The 15,597-nt window shown below is 36.9% G+C and overlaps 1 protein-coding gene and 1 long non-coding RNA gene across 48 annotated transcripts in view; one reads left to right on the plus strand and one right to left on the minus strand.

Moving 5' to 3' along the window:
- The window catches only part of LOC127949577 (uncharacterized), an 86,914-nt gene extending 73,054 nt beyond the window's left edge, over positions 1-13,860 (minus strand). The window contains exon 1 of the long non-coding RNA XR_008152369.1: positions 13,712-13,860. This is a non-coding gene — a long non-coding RNA (uncharacterized LOC127949577). The remainder of the gene's footprint in view (positions 1-13,711) is intronic.
- The window catches only part of LOC127949395 (NACHT, LRR and PYD domains-containing protein 3), a 185,264-nt gene that overhangs the window by 132,983 nt on the left and 36,684 nt on the right, over positions 1-15,597 (plus strand). For 5 of the 47 annotated variants that reach the window (XM_052546561.1, XM_052546570.1, XM_052546568.1 and 2 more), the window contains 4 exons: positions 1,643-1,756; positions 2,456-2,569; positions 2,845-2,958; positions 13,105-14,895. The exons of 38 other annotated variants lie outside the window; for them this stretch is intronic. In XM_052546561.1, coding sequence (XP_052402521.1) covers positions 1,643-1,756; positions 2,456-2,569; positions 2,845-2,958; positions 13,105-14,895 — 2,133 coding nt within the window. The remainder of the gene's footprint in view (positions 1-1,642; positions 1,757-2,455; positions 2,570-2,844; positions 2,959-13,104; positions 14,896-15,597) is intronic. 4 more of the 47 variants (XM_052546567.1, XM_052546578.1, XM_052546569.1 and 1 more) reach the window with 3 other exon arrangements.

The raw sequence follows: 15,597 nt of genomic DNA on the forward strand, positions 1-15,597 counted from the left end.
TCTGCTTCATGTGAGAGCTCATTCACTACTGTGGCAAGAATTTTGACGCCATTCCGCCGAACAATGCTTCATGAGAGGAAAAAAAACCTTGTGCTTTTAGCTCATGAAAAAGCAATAACACATGAACTGGACATGGATGAGATTGTAACAGAATTCTCTAAAATGAGTCGAAAGCTAATGCTGTAAATATTATAGGGACAGAAGTAGATATTTTTTGAGACCTGCCCTGTTGTGTGGTTTAAAAAAATAATAAATCTAAATATAGGCCATACGATTGTAAATAAAATATAAATAAATAAATAAAAATGTAAAAAATAACAATGGGCAAAAATCTGTAATCTTTTACTATATTAACAGACGTGAGAATAATTCCAAAGAAAATTAGCATTTCAGATAAAATTTACATTTTTAGTTTGTAACAAGTTTGTTTTAGTTGTTGTAAATAGTTATTTTAAAAGAACTGCCCCTTTTAAACAAAACACTACAATAATAAACCCAATTCTTTCATTTCATGCTTCACTCAAGTAACAAGTTTGTTTTAGTTGATGCAACCTTCGTAAAAGACGCGTTAAGACAGGGCGAACCCAAATGGGAGAACCTTGAACTGAAATGCCTGCCCCTCGAAAGCAAACCGAAAAAAACGGTCTGTGTCGAGGAAGAATGGAGACATGAAAGTACGTGTCCTTCAGGTCGGTCGCTGCAAACCAATCCATCGGACTAATGCATTCAAAAATGCGCTTGGGCGTTAGCATCTTGAACGGCAGTCTGTGCAGAGCTCGGTTCAAGGCAGGATTGGCCGTAATCCACCTGTCTCCTTGGGTACTATGAAGTAAGGGCTGTAAAAGCCGGTCTTCATGTCAGCTGGAAGAACCGGCTCTTTCACGCCTTTTGCCAGCAGGGTCGCGACCTCTGTGCGCATGACAGGGGCATCTTTGCCCACCATCGTTGCGTGGACACCCTGAAACCTGGGGGGACGCCGGGCGAACTAAATCGCGTAGCCGAGCCTGAGCATTCGGATGAGCCAGCAGGAAGGCCTGGGAAGCTGTAGCCAGGCTCTCAGAAACCGAACCAGTGGGGTCAAGGGGAATACAGGCATACCCACGGTGGGGCAGCGTGGTGGAGCAGACAGCCCTGGCATGGGAGGCTGATAAACCTGAAGTGAGGCCATGGCATGCAGGGCAGAAGCGGCCTGGTTCGATTTAGTGAACTGGTTCATTCACGAACCCGATGTCACTAAACTGCAGTGTTTTGAAATCTTACAACAGACTGGAAGAGAAGACGATGCTGAATAAAGTCTGAATAATAGTTTTTGCTAGTTTTGTACCAAAATGTATTTTCGATGCTTCAACAAATTCTAACTGACCCTCTGATGTCACATGGACTACTTTGATGATGTTTTTCTTACCTTTCTGGACATGGACAGTATACCGTACCCACAGCTTCAATGGAGGGACAGAAAGCTCTCGGACTAAATCTAAAATATCTTAAACTGTGCTCTTAAGATGAACGGAGGTCTTACGGGTTTGGAACGACATGAGGGTGAGTCAATAATGACATAATTTTCATTTTTGGGTGAACTAACCCTTCAAGTCCACCCTGATTACAGCATATGATTTTAATTTTCCTTCATGTTTTATTTCAGTTCAGTCCAGAAGCACAGACCAGAGTCATCTGAACCCAGCTGTGTGTCCATGAAGAGCGACCGGTCAATGGATCCTCCACGTAACTTAAGAGGACACACTGGTCCTAGAATTAGGTAAACACTGTAATATACATTTATGGTTACTTCATAAAGCCTATGTTAAAATTAAATGAATAGTTCTTCCAAAAATAAAAATTGTTATTAATTATTCATCCACGAGTTGTTCCAGCCTCTTAAGATTTTAATTCATCCTTAGAACACAGTACGGATATATATTTTGATAGATATTTTAAATGAAATCCGAGAGCTTTCTGTCTCTCCGTTGAAAACCTAATCAACTTTCACTTTGAAGGCCCAGAAATGTAGTGAATACATCATGGAAATAGTCCACGTCACTCCAATGATTCAACTGTAAATTTCTGAAGCAACAATAATTTTTTTGTGACTATTTCCATGATGTTTTCACTACCTTTCTGGGCCTTCTTAGTTAATTAACATATTAATGGAGGGACAGAACACTTGGATTTCATTCAAAATACCTTCCACTGTGTTCGAAGGATGAACAAAAGTCTTTTGTACAACTTGAGGATGAGTAATTAATGACAGAATTTGAATGACTGAACTATCCCTTTAATAGTGATTATTTTATCATGGATGTAGTGAAATGCCCCACAAACCCAAATAAAAACACATGTCCTGCTTTCCAGAGAATGACTTAAGGTTAATCCTTCATTTCGCATAAATATTAAGTTAATTAATAATCCTTAATTTTCACAGTGTCTGATTCTGACTTTCCTTCATGTTTTGTTTCAGTTCAGTCCAGAAGCACAGACCAGAGTCATCTGAACCCAGCTGTGTGTCCATGAAGAGCGACCGGTCAATGGATCCTCCACGTAACTTCAGAGGACACACTGGTCATAGGTTTAGGTAAACACTGTAATATACATTTATAGATTCATTGTAAAGTCTGTAGTGAAATACCCTAAGACTCCAGGAATGTTAAATCAAAACCAAATGCAGATGTAACCATTGGTGTGAACTTATGAAGGGAATAAGTAATACATTGCTGCATTGTCTCATTTCCATTTTCCAAAGAAAACAAATCCTGAAATGTTCAGGTACAAATTTCCTGGTTTCCTGACTTTTGGTGAATCCTTCATTTAGCATACATATTAAGTTAATTAATTTCATGTTTGTTTCAGTTCAGTCCAGAAGCACAGACCAGAGTCATCTGAACCCAGCTGTGTGTCCATGAAGAGCGACCGGTCAATGGATCCTCCACGTAACTTAAGAGGACACACTGGTCGTAGGTTTAGGTAAACACTGTAACATAGGCTACATATTTTTGATTGTACATGTTTATATTACATTATTTATATTACATTATTAATATTACATTTAATATATATATATATATATATGCTTTTTTTATGCATTTTAGCAGACGCTTTTATACAAAGCATTGCAAAACATTGCATTCAGGCTAACAAATTTCTCTTATCATGTGTTCCCTGGGATTCGAACCCCAACCATGTGCTTGTTAATCTGTATATATATATACAGATTACATGTAATTTGGATTACGTAATAAGATTCCAAAACTCAAGTACTTGTAATTAGAGTACTTTTTAAAATACTCGTAATCAGACTAGAGTTACTTTTTTATGGATTACATGATTACATTTTATTTACACAATGGTAATAAGTTGGTTACAATTCATTGATTCTCCTAAATTTCATTTTTTTTCCTTCCTTTTTTGGTCTTTTTTTAATTGATGTTTGCAATGTGTGTATTTTTTTTGTTTTTCATTGATACATTCATATGCACTTCAAGTGTTTTATTAGATTAAATATTTAACCTGGCAGTGATATTGCTGTGAATTTCATGTTTTTCAATATTGCTTTTTGTACTGTAGCTGTTTTCTAAATTTACTTAATTATAAGTAATTAATTATAAGTTTTATTCAGTGTTACTAGCAAACACTAACAGCAAGGCACATTAGTGTTAGTATTTTGTAAGTATTAACTGTCCACACATTGCATTTGAAAAAGAAGCAATTGTGGCTCTTGTTGGTGAATTAAATATATTTTGTGGAATATATTTTTTCTACGTTTGTCAAAATAGTACAAGATTAGGTTAATTAAATATATGTGCTATCAAATAAGGTTAAGCACAAATGTAATCCAAAAGTAATCAGATTACGTAACCAAAAATGTGTGATCTAAGAGATTATATTACTGACTATATTACTGATTACATGACTTTTTGTCATGTAATCTGTAATCAGTAACTGATTAAATAAAATTAAAATTAAATTAAATTTATCCATTTAGCAGATGCTTTTATCCAAAGCGACTTACAGTGCATTCAGGTTATCAATTTTTACATAGCATGTGTTCCCGGGTAATCGAACCCCCAACCTAGCGCAGTGCTCTACCAATTGAGCTACAGGAACACATATGTATATTACAATTCATAAGTAATCTACCCAGCTCTCTCTCTCTCTCTCTCTCTCTCTCTCTCTCTCTCTCTCTCTCTCTATTTCCTTTTGGTTGAGCACATAGTGTCTGTGTTTATCATGGGCTCTTCTGTTTGTTCTTAGTCTAGTGTCTTGAGCACATCTGCTCATTCACCCTGTCAGTTCAATAGCTCCACATGTGATCTTTGTTAAAATCCTTTTTTATTGCACTTTAAATTGGCCTTGTGTGATTTCTCTTTTATTGGTTTATTTTGCACTCTTGACAGTCATTTCTTTGGTTTTCATGTTTGAGGTACATGGATTTTATATAAAATAATATAAAGGGACGGCTTCCGGCGCTGAATGAAGTGAACGTGTTTTTTATAGCTCCCCACACGCCTGTGACAATTTCTCTCAGTCTACCTTGTAGTCATTTAAAAATCACAAGTTATTAACTTAGTCTGAACCATGCCGACAAAACATAAGAAAATCGAAAAATCGAATAATGAAGAAGAGAGAGATACTGGTAATGTTCATGAAGAGCCACCGGCTAATGCTAATCAAACTAACGCTGACGTTACGGTGCCAACGAACAGACATAATGGAAGCAATTGCGAAATTAAGCGGATCTTTTGACAGAAAGTTTGATGTAATTTCATCAACGTTAGCAGAGCTGAATGCATCTATCGCAAACATTTCTTCCCGAGTGACAGCGACTGAAGAGGCCGCGAAAGCTCATGAAACTCGCATTGAGTCACTGGAGAAACGGTGTGCACACCTGGAGACCGAATGTGGAAAACTTAAGGAAAATACCTGCGACTTAGAGTCAAGATCTCGGCGACAAAATATTCGAATTGTCGGAATAAAAGAAGGCGCTGAAAGCGATAAACCAACTGAGTTCGTGACAAGTCTTCTGGCGAATGTGCTGGCCGAAGAGAACTTTGACTGTCCAATTCAGATTGACAGGGCGCACCGTTCGCCGCAACCTCTACGAGATGGCCGCTCTCGGGCATTTATTGCCCGAATCCATCACTATCAAGTGAAGGAACGAATTTTACGCCTGGCAAGATCGAAACCCCTGCAATACGATGGAAAGTTGAAACAGAGGCAGAAGTTCGACAACATACGGAAAAAATGCTGGGAGCATGAAGTGAGATGCGGATTTCGTTTTCCTTCCAAGTTAATCGTGACCGTGAGGGATAAAGAAACGAAGACCTTTGATTCACCTGAGGTTGCTGAAGCTTATCTACGGGGTGCGGTGGAGAGCTGGTGAAATGTTGAAATTGCTGCACTTGATAACGGCGTCAGGAAAGACTTGTGTTTATGTAACAAAACTCTTTGATATGTAAAGACTGCAAGATGTCATTTTTATTTGTTTGGTAAGATAAGTGGGGGCTGTACTAACGGAAGAATGTTAGGTGGCATCGATGGTGAGTTGAACGATGCAAATATTATTTTTTCTGGGGTGAGCATCCATAATGTTCCCATGGGATGCAATTTTTTGGGGGAGGGGGGTACAGTGGGGTTGTTCGTTCCTTTTTACAAGGTTTGTAACGTTCAGGTTTATGGGAAGGTTACTTATTTTGAGTTTGAGCTGGCAGGTTTAATGTGCAGATTTTATTTAAAAGAATCAGGCAAAATATATTTTATTTTACATAATGATTAACGGAGTGAAGGTTCGTGGTGGCGGCAAACTAAACTTATTAAGCTGGAACGTACGTGGACTTAACAGTCCAGTCAAAAGAGGAAAGGTCTATGCGCATCTTAAAAAATTAGGAGCGGAAATAGTTTTTCTCCAAGAAACGCATATTAAAACAACAACAAAATTCAGTATTAAAGCCCCTTGGATGTCTCAAGTCTACCAGTCAAATTTCACCAACAAAGCTAGAGGAGTAGCAATTGTTATTAAAAAGTCTGTCCCCTTTGTACACAAGCAAACTATTAAAGATAGGAATGGCAGGTATTTAATTGTGTGTGGGGAGATAAAGTAATTTCCCATTACTTTAGTGAATGTGTATGGTCCTAATTTTGACGATCCTTTATTTTTTGAAAACGTCTTCAAGATTATACCAGACTTTATGCATTCACAAGTCATAATGGCTGGTGATTGAAATTGCGTGTTAAATGCGAGATTAGACACACTTCCCCGGCGAACCGCAATAAGTAAATCTGCTGGTGTACTAAATAATTATATGTGAAAGTTAAATTTGATAGATAGCTGTAGAGTTTTGCATTCCTCTGATCATGATTTTTCATTTTATTCCTCGGTTCATAAAACGTACTCTAGAATTGACTTTTTACTAAACGATTCCAGATTGTTGCAATATATTGACTCAACTGAATACCATAATAGATTATTATCAGATCATGCTCCTGTTACTCTTAATTTAAATATAAAATTTAGTAGAGGGAATTATTCTTGGAAATTCGATAATATGCTACTGAACGATGACAAATTTTATGAGTATCTTTCTAACAAGTTTGCACTGTTCTTAGAAAATAATGATAAAGGAGATGTATTGGATTCAGTTCTTTGGGAGACAATGAAGGCAGTTATCAGAGGCGATATTATAGCATATCAAACAGTTAAGAATAGAGAGAACAAAGCCAAATTAAATGAAATTGACATACAAGTTACTAAATTAGAGAGTGAATATAGATCAACAAGTTGTGAGACTACTCTTAAGAAAATTGTCGCACTGAGAAGTGAATACAACTCAATTCTTTCTACGAAAGTATCGAAACAACTTAGGTATATCAGGCAAAGACAGTTTGAAATAGGTGATAAACCTCAAAAATTACTTGCGCGTCAATTAAAGCAATCTCAGGCATCTCGTGCAATACATAAAATAAAATTGAATAATGGAAAAGTAACTGTTGACCCCAAGGAAATTAATCGTTGTTTTGCTGAATTTTATAAAGAAGTCTATGAATCAAAGTGTAAAACAAGCCAAGAGGCAATAGAAGACTTTTTTTCTCAATTGGATCTTCCTATTCTTAGCACTGAAGCAAAACAATCCTTAGATAAAGAAATTACAGAAGAAGAAATAAATGAAGTAATATCTCAGTTACCTAATAATAAATCTGCAGGTCCAGATGGCTTTAGTGCCGAATTCTATAAAAAATTTAGGAGTAGTCTTGTACCTTTAATTCAAAGATTGGTTAAAAGTGCAACAAAACAAAATAAATTCCCACCAACAATGTATGAACGAATATAGTATTAATTCCAAAACCAGGGCGGGACAAGCTGCAAATGTCTTCCTATCGTCCAATTTCTCTAATTTCCACTGAATCTAAGATTATTACCAAAATTCTTGCAAACAGACTGAAAGATTATATCTGCTCTATAATTCATCCAGACCAGACCGGTTTTATGCCAAAGAGACATATATAATTTAATTTGAGACGGCTGTTTAATATAATTTATAACAAGAAAAACATAAAGTAATGTGTTATTTCATTAGATGCTCAACGAGCCTTCGACCAGTTAGAGTGGAAATACATGATTTCAGTTTTAAAGAAATTTGGATTTGGTTCGGAATTTATTAAATGGATTGAAATAATTTATGCACATCCAGTAGCATCTGTTATTACCAACCAAGACATTTCTAGTCCATTTCAGTTGTCTCGAGGTACACGTCAAGGATGCCCCTTGTCTCCTTTCTTGTTTGATATCTCTATGGAACCATTAGCTGCCTGTATCAGACAACATCCTAGCATTACACCAACAGTGACAGAGGGCAGACCCCAATATCTTTCACTGTATGCAGATGATATTCTTCTGTATGTTTCCAACCCTGAAATGTCCATTCCACTACTACTTGAGATAATTGATAAATTTAGCAGTCTTTCTGGATTCAAAATATTTAGCTAGCACCAAATTTAAAATTGCAAATCATTCCTTTAAATATTTGGGTGTAATAATCACCAAAAAACCTGAAATGTTATTTAAATTGAATTATAAAAAGAAAATTGATCAGCTTAAAGATAATATAATGTTTTGGAAGACACTCCCAATGTCCATGGTAGGTAGAATTAACGCTATAAAAATGGTGGTACTTCCAAGATTTGTATATGTATTTCAATCTATTCCTTTCTTTATTCCCCTTAAGTATTTTAAACAGCTAGAATCTATTATAAGCAGCTTCATTTGGGATAACAAGACTGCAAGGATTAACAAGAAACATCTAAACAAATCCAAAGATCAAGGAGGGTTTGGGCTTCCCAATTTTAAATTTTATTATTGGGCAGCTAACTTAAATACTTTAGCATGGTGGAGAAAGATTGGTTCAGTGGAGTTAGGTGACAAGCCAGAATGGTTAGCAATTGAAGAAGCTTCTTGTAATAAGACATCATTAACAGCTCTGCTTAACAGTCCTAACAAAATTGAACTCAAAAATATCAATGGTAACATAATTATTTCAAATCTAATTAAAATATGGAAACAAATCAAGGTATATTTGAAAATTCCAGACTTGTATCTGGATACCCCAATCTGTAATAATCATGCTTTCCCTCCAGGATTACATGATAAGACCTTTTTTCAATGGAAACATATGGGTATAGTAACAATACAAGATCTTTATAGGGAAGGTACATTTAGTTCTTTTGAAAAACTAAAACAATTTTATGATCTTGTTCCCGCTCATTTTTTTCGTTACTTGCAAGTCAGAGACTTCGTTAGGAAGCATATTTCAGACTTTGAAACTCTGAATTTAAATCCAACTTTAGAGAATATTGCTAGTATACACCCTGGTGCGAGAGGTACCGTGTCAAACTTTTATAGATTATTGGTAGAAAAGGTGGACAATAACACTCACAAAATAAAACATGATTGGGAAGAAGAAATGGGTTTTAATATTCATGTTGACATGTGGAATGAGTGTTTAAGAAATATACATACCTGTTCTGTAAATGCTAGACATAATCTGATTCAATTCAAGATAATTCATAGGCTTCATTATTCTAAATCAAAGCTTCATAAAATTTATCCCACTATCTCTCTACTCTGTAATAAATGTAAAACATTAGAAGGTACCTTGTTTCATTCTTTATGGTCATGTATTAAGATTCAGCCATTTTGGAAATGTATATTTAAATTTCTGTCTGAAGTATATTCTGTCGACTTGGAACCTGAGCCCTGTATTGGACTTCTAGGTGCAGAGAATGCCTTTTGTAGTAAATATCAAACACAGGCCATTTCGCTTTGCATGTTGCTTGCTAAAAAGCTAATCTTACAGATGTGGAAATCAGATTCTGTTCCTACGTTTGAGATGTGGGCAAGGGAACTAGGAAATGTGTTACATCTGGAAGAATTTAGATTTATATTAAAAGATAAATTATACATTTTTATCAAGATCTGGAAACCAGTAAAACTGTTCTTACATGCAGTTTGATAGCTGTTGTCGTCCATCAAGACAAGAGTTTATATACTAACACTCTATTGCTCATGTGAAACATTCTTGATTATAAAGCACTTTAAGTAACCTTTCTTGTTTTTGTTTTTTTGGGGGGTGGGGGGGGGGTGTTTTAATATAAGTTTTAAATTTCTTGGCTTCAAAGTTATTTATAGTATACAGCTAAGAGTGTTTGTTGTTGCATTATTCTTGTATAGTAGCTACCCGGTGACATTGTATATGTGTTGTTTCAAGAAATTGAATAAAGAGATGAGAAAAAAAAAAAAATAATAATAATATAAAATCAATACAGCTCAAATTATTGTAAATGCAAACGAGGAATACTCTGTATTTCACTCTCCTACAGATTTAAAAGTCTCACAATCCATTACTCCCTAGCACAAAATCCCACACTGAATGTTTTAATTAGCTTTACTGCAAATGCTCTTATAAAAAAAAAATTCTTATACTGCAAAAACCCTTTTATCTCCTCTATCACACTCTACTCTTGAGATCTACACATACAAAAAACTGCTAATTATATTCTAATAAAACAAATGCCAAGTTCTGTCATAAAACTCAAGATGGTGCAGATTGATGGGTTGTTAATGTAAACTAATGATATTCACAGTGTTAAACTTCTTGGCACAATCTGATTGGTTCATGTTGCATACACAGCCAATGAGCTTGCTGCTTTACATTTAAATGGCTGGTTAGCATTCAGTAAAGCATTTTGCAGTGTGCTTTCAGAGTTACTCTAAAAACCTTACTCTAAGTTCCCCAGCTCCACCTTGATAGATCTGCTAAGAGTTATTAGGGGCCAAGCACCGAAGGTGTTTAGGCACCTATTGTATCTGTTAGGATTCTTATAATTCTTCCTCTTCCGCCGCAAGTCTATGGCAGCCCATAGAACCACTTGCAGGAAAGTTGTATAATTTGGCACACTGATAGAGGACAGTCCCAACATTAACTATAGCAAGTTTGAAGTCTCTATCTCCAACTCTCTAGCGCCACCACTTGTAGAAATTTTACAAAATTTTATGCTAATAACTTTTGAACCGTAAGCCAAAAAAATGGAAATTCTTTTTTTCTCTGAATTCTTGGCTCAGATCATCTTCAGACAATGGTGGCAAAAATTGATGGAATTCAAGTTGATTCGTCGAACGGTTCTTGAATGACACGTGAACAATTTGTATGAAAAGCACGCAAAAGTGCATGTGAGGCTATTTCTTGGCAATGGTTTGGCATATTGAGTCCAGACTTGGTGTGTGTCATAATAACCATGACCTGCAACTACCCAGTGCAGCGCAAGATCTGAAAAAAGCACATTTTTGCTTATAACTTCTGAATTGTTTGGCCAAAAAATAAATAAATAAATAAATAAAAAAATAATAAATCACACAACTGGTCTCTTTAGAATCAGTGAGTCATGTCGAGTCGAATGATATCCAAGTTTCCCGCGTCAGCCATTTTAGGCATCGGCCATTTTGAATTATGTTTTCAAATGCTCTATTTTTAACGCATTATCGTATCATTATGAAAATAATTACAAAATCTTCGGCTCCATGCCCTGAAGGTACTCAATATGATTTGTGGTTCAAAAGTTGTAATGAAATATATATACAAAAAATGCTAATAACTTTTGAATAAATTAGACTATTGAAATGAAAATAGTCTCCCTATATTCTCTGGGTCATGCTGAGAGCATTGATACCAATTATGGCCAAATTGGCCATACTTCCTGTCCGCCATTTTGATTAATGTTGAAAATCTACTTTTTCGAACTACTCCTAGACTGTTAGTCCAATTTTCACCAAATTTGACGTGGATCATCTTCAAAATTCTGGGCAAAATTTATGGATTTTGTGTCGATATACTAAACGGTTCTCGTTTAGCGCATCAACAAATTTGCTGGAAGGATGCCAAAATGCATTTGAGGCTGTATCTCAGCAAAGCTTTGACATTTGCACCAAACTTTGTATGTGTCATTGTCACACTGACCATGACACATCAATTTTGTAACAACGCCACCTATTGGTCAAGAGTAATAAACCAATCATTAACCATCAATAATTACACTTATAAAAATGCGAATAGCTTTTTATTGCATTAGCCTATTGCAATGAATCTGGTCTCAAAATATTCCCTGGGTTATGCCGTCAACATAGATACTAAATATGCCAGAGAAAACGGAACTTCTTGTCCGCCATTTTTATTTATGTTGAACTTTTTCAAACTCCTCTTTAACCATTGGTCCGATTTTCACCAAATTTGAATGAGATGATCTTCAGTCTGTGCTGACAAAAATTTATGGATTTCGTGTCGATCGACAAAACCGTTGTCGCATACCACAGCGACGAATTTGAGGCATGATGCCAAAATGACCCTCAAGGCTGTAGCTTTGCAATGCTTTGGCATATTGACACCAAACATTGTGTGTGCTTTTGTTACCTCACACAGAATACACCAAAATGATTACAGCGCCACCTTTTGGTCAAAAGTGGTAAGCCATTTAATCATATTACTTGTGGTTGTATTCATGATTTTTCAGCCATTTAAATTACAATCATCCTAAAATTGCTGTAATTGCTCATTGTTGCATTTGGTGTGATACTCCATGCCATGCTTAGCTCCTCAATTTGCCGGTGGACTGCTTGGGCCCGCAATTGCTGCTTGCAGCTAGATTTATATATAATACTTGTGTATGCTACAGTGTGTCTTAAATACTCAAAGCAGCGTATTGGCGTATGTATTGGCAGTAGCAAGTTCATGTACAACAGTATAGCAGCGTAGCTAATTAATTCGGTCAAACCCAAATACATAACTTGGTCATATCGATTACCAAGATAAAATCTGAGAGTTACATACATTTTACAGCCAAAAAAGTTACTGCAAATAAAGTAATTTAAATTTGTCAAATTTAGTTAACAGACTAAAATCAGCACTTGTAAATTTTAACAATGTAACTTGTAATTTTTTAGAGTCTCCTAGGATAGAAGAAATGGATGGATATTCTGAAGCACATTTATGACTGTTCTTCAGCTGGAAAGTCTGTATTTCACTTACAGACCTTTCTTTGTTTCTCTAATTTCATAATTTCTTTAATGTGTTAAAGCACGTTTACACCAAGGACATTCTCAATATTAAGGAATAGCAGAGTCCACACCACAACTATAACGATAAAGACACAGAGAAACGATATCATTGGAATCACTTTCAGAACAATTTATTTTCTGATGACCAATAAAAAACATTGACAGGCAATCAGAATCAATCCTTCTCTAATGAGCTCGAGAATTTAAAGTGGAAGATGCACTTAGAAAAAACACAGTATCGTTCGCTGGTGTGGATGCTAATATTATAGTTATCGTTCTCAGTGTGAACGGACCTTTAAACCTTTAAATAATAAAGACATGCTGATATTATGAAAGTATTGTAATATACAATGACATCCTCATAACACATCACCATACTAAACAGTCTAGACTAAACTAAAGGAAGATCTCAAACAGATTGTTATCAAAAATACTACATGAAGTATGCATATATTATGAGGTACCTATACAAAGTCTAATAATTTGTTATTTGTAATTTGTTTATCTTACAGGCATATTATTCACCTCAAGTTATTCAGATCAAATGTGAGGAAGAAGTTTGAGTGTCTGTGTGAGGGAACAGTGAGGCAGGGAATCCCAACACTGCTGAATGAGATCTACACAGAGCTGTACATCACAGAGAGTGAGAGCGGAGAGATCAATAATGAGCATGAGGTGAGAAAGATTGAGACACAGTCCAGGAGAGCAGCAAGAGAGGACACAGCCATCAAATGCAGAGACATCTTCAGACCTTTACCTGGACGAGACAAACCCATCAGAACTGTGCTGACAAAGGGAGTCGCTGGCATTGGAAAAACAGTCTCTGTGCAGAAGTTCATCCTGGACTGGGCTGAAGGGAAAGAGAATCAGGACGTCCAGCTCATATTTCCACTTCCTTTCAGAGAGCTCAATCTGATGAAGGACAAAACACTCAGTCTTTTGGATCTGTTGCATATTTTCTTTCCTGAAACCAAAGAAATGAAACCATTCAGTGGTGAATATAAAGTCATCTTTGTTTTTGATGGTCTGGACGAGTGTCGTCTGTGTCTGGATTTTCAGAGCAGTGTGAGGTTGTGTGATCTAAGGGAATCAGCTTCAGTGGACGTGCTGCTGATGAACCTGATTGTGGGGAATCTGCTCCCCTCTGCTCTCATCTGGATCACCTCCAGACCAGCAGCAGCTGATCTCATCCCCTCTGAGTGTGTCCATCGAGTGACCGAGGTACGAGGCTTCAGTGATCCTCAGAAGGAGGAATACTTCTGGAAGAGAATCAGTGATCAGGGTCTGGCCGAGAGGATCATCTCACACCTGAAGTCATCAAGGAGCCTCTTCATCATGTGCCACATCCCTGTCTTCTGCTGGATCTCAGCCACTGTTTTAGAGAAGATGATGAGTGAAGCAGAGACTGGAGAAATTCCCAAGACTCTCACTCAGATGTACACACACTTCCTGATCATTCAGACCAACATCAAACATGAGAAGGACTATGAGAAGAAAGTCAAAGATGAAGACATGATCCTCAAACTGGGGAAACTGTCTTTCCAGCAGCTTGTGAAAGGTAACCTGATCTTCTATGAGGAAGACCTGAGAGAGTGTGGCATTGATGAGACTGAAGCATCAATGTACTCAGGATTGTGCACTCAGATCTTCAGAGTGGAGTTGGGCTTGTATCAGGGGAAAGTCTTCTGCTTTGTTCATCTGAGCATTCAGGAGCATCTCGCAGCTCTATATGTGCTGCTTTCGTTCCTGCTGGACAAGAGGGACGAGCTCAATGACAACTTCAGCTCAAAACGTCATCATGATTTCACATGTCAAACAATATCTGACCTGCATCAGAGAGCCGTGGACAAGGCTTTACAGAGTAAGAACGGACATCTGGACCTTTTCCTCCGATTTCTTCTGGGTCTCTCGCTGGAGTCCAGTCAGACGCTTCTGAAAGGTCTTCTGACACGCATTGTAAACATCCCGTTCAGTGAGGAGAAAACAGTTGAATACATTAAAATAAGAATAAGACTGAATCCCTCACCAGAGAAATCCATCAATCTGTTCCACTGTTTAAATGAACTCGGTGATCAGTCTCTCGTCAGTGAAGTCCAGAAGTATCTCACATCTGGAGATCTGTCAGGAGCCAAACTGTCCTCGACACAGTGGTCAGCGGTTTTCTTTGTTTTGTTGACCTCAGAGCAGTTGGATCAATTTGATTTGAGTAAATACATAAGCAGAGAGCAAAACCAAAACCACATGACACCTGATCAACTTCTTATGAAGCTCTTGCCTGTCGTTGAAGCCTCCAGAACAGCAGAGTGAGTAGCACTGAGTGTAATCTTCAGATGTGTGAGTGTTTGTGTGTGTTGAAATGCTGTTTTTTTTTTTCTCTATTGTCAATGGTAGTATCAATTTTAATCGTCTAAGCGCCAAAGGCGCAAAATTGCGACAAGACGTCATACTTAATAAAATAGACTGTAGTCCCTAACATGGTGTAATGTGTCAATTGTATTCCAAGCAAGAACAAACAAGTGATAATTTTGTCCCTTAGCCCAGCGGAGATGGTGGCAGGGGTGAATGTGTTCATATAGTCTCCAGAGTAGAGCTGTTTCTGATCACACAGGCTCTAAGAGCCCCCAGCAGACAGTACAGGTGCAGTCAGTGTGGAGCAGGTCTGTGTGCTGTGCAATGAGAGGTAACATTAGGCCTGTCACGATAACAAATTTTGCTGGACGATAAATTGTCCAAGAAATTATCGCGATAAACAATAATATTGTAGTTCTAAGACCAATTTCAACTAATATAATGATAATGGCATACAAACGCAGGTACACCTTTTCCAAGATCAATAAACATTTATTTTATGGCAGTTTCAGAGCAAGAAATGCCAACATGTTGACTTTGTGTGGCTTAAAATGAATTAGTTTTGTATGTTATATTACTGTATGCGTATATGCCAGTTAGGGATGCTCATAATGACCGTTTAACCGTTAACCGAAAGTAAACATTGTGACTGATGA

The sequence above is a fragment of the Carassius gibelio genome, chromosome B1 (assembly GCF_023724105.1).
Source record: "Carassius gibelio isolate Cgi1373 ecotype wild population from Czech Republic chromosome B1, carGib1.2-hapl.c, whole genome shotgun sequence".
Classification (NCBI taxonomy): domain Eukaryota; kingdom Metazoa; phylum Chordata; class Actinopteri; order Cypriniformes; family Cyprinidae; genus Carassius; species Carassius gibelio.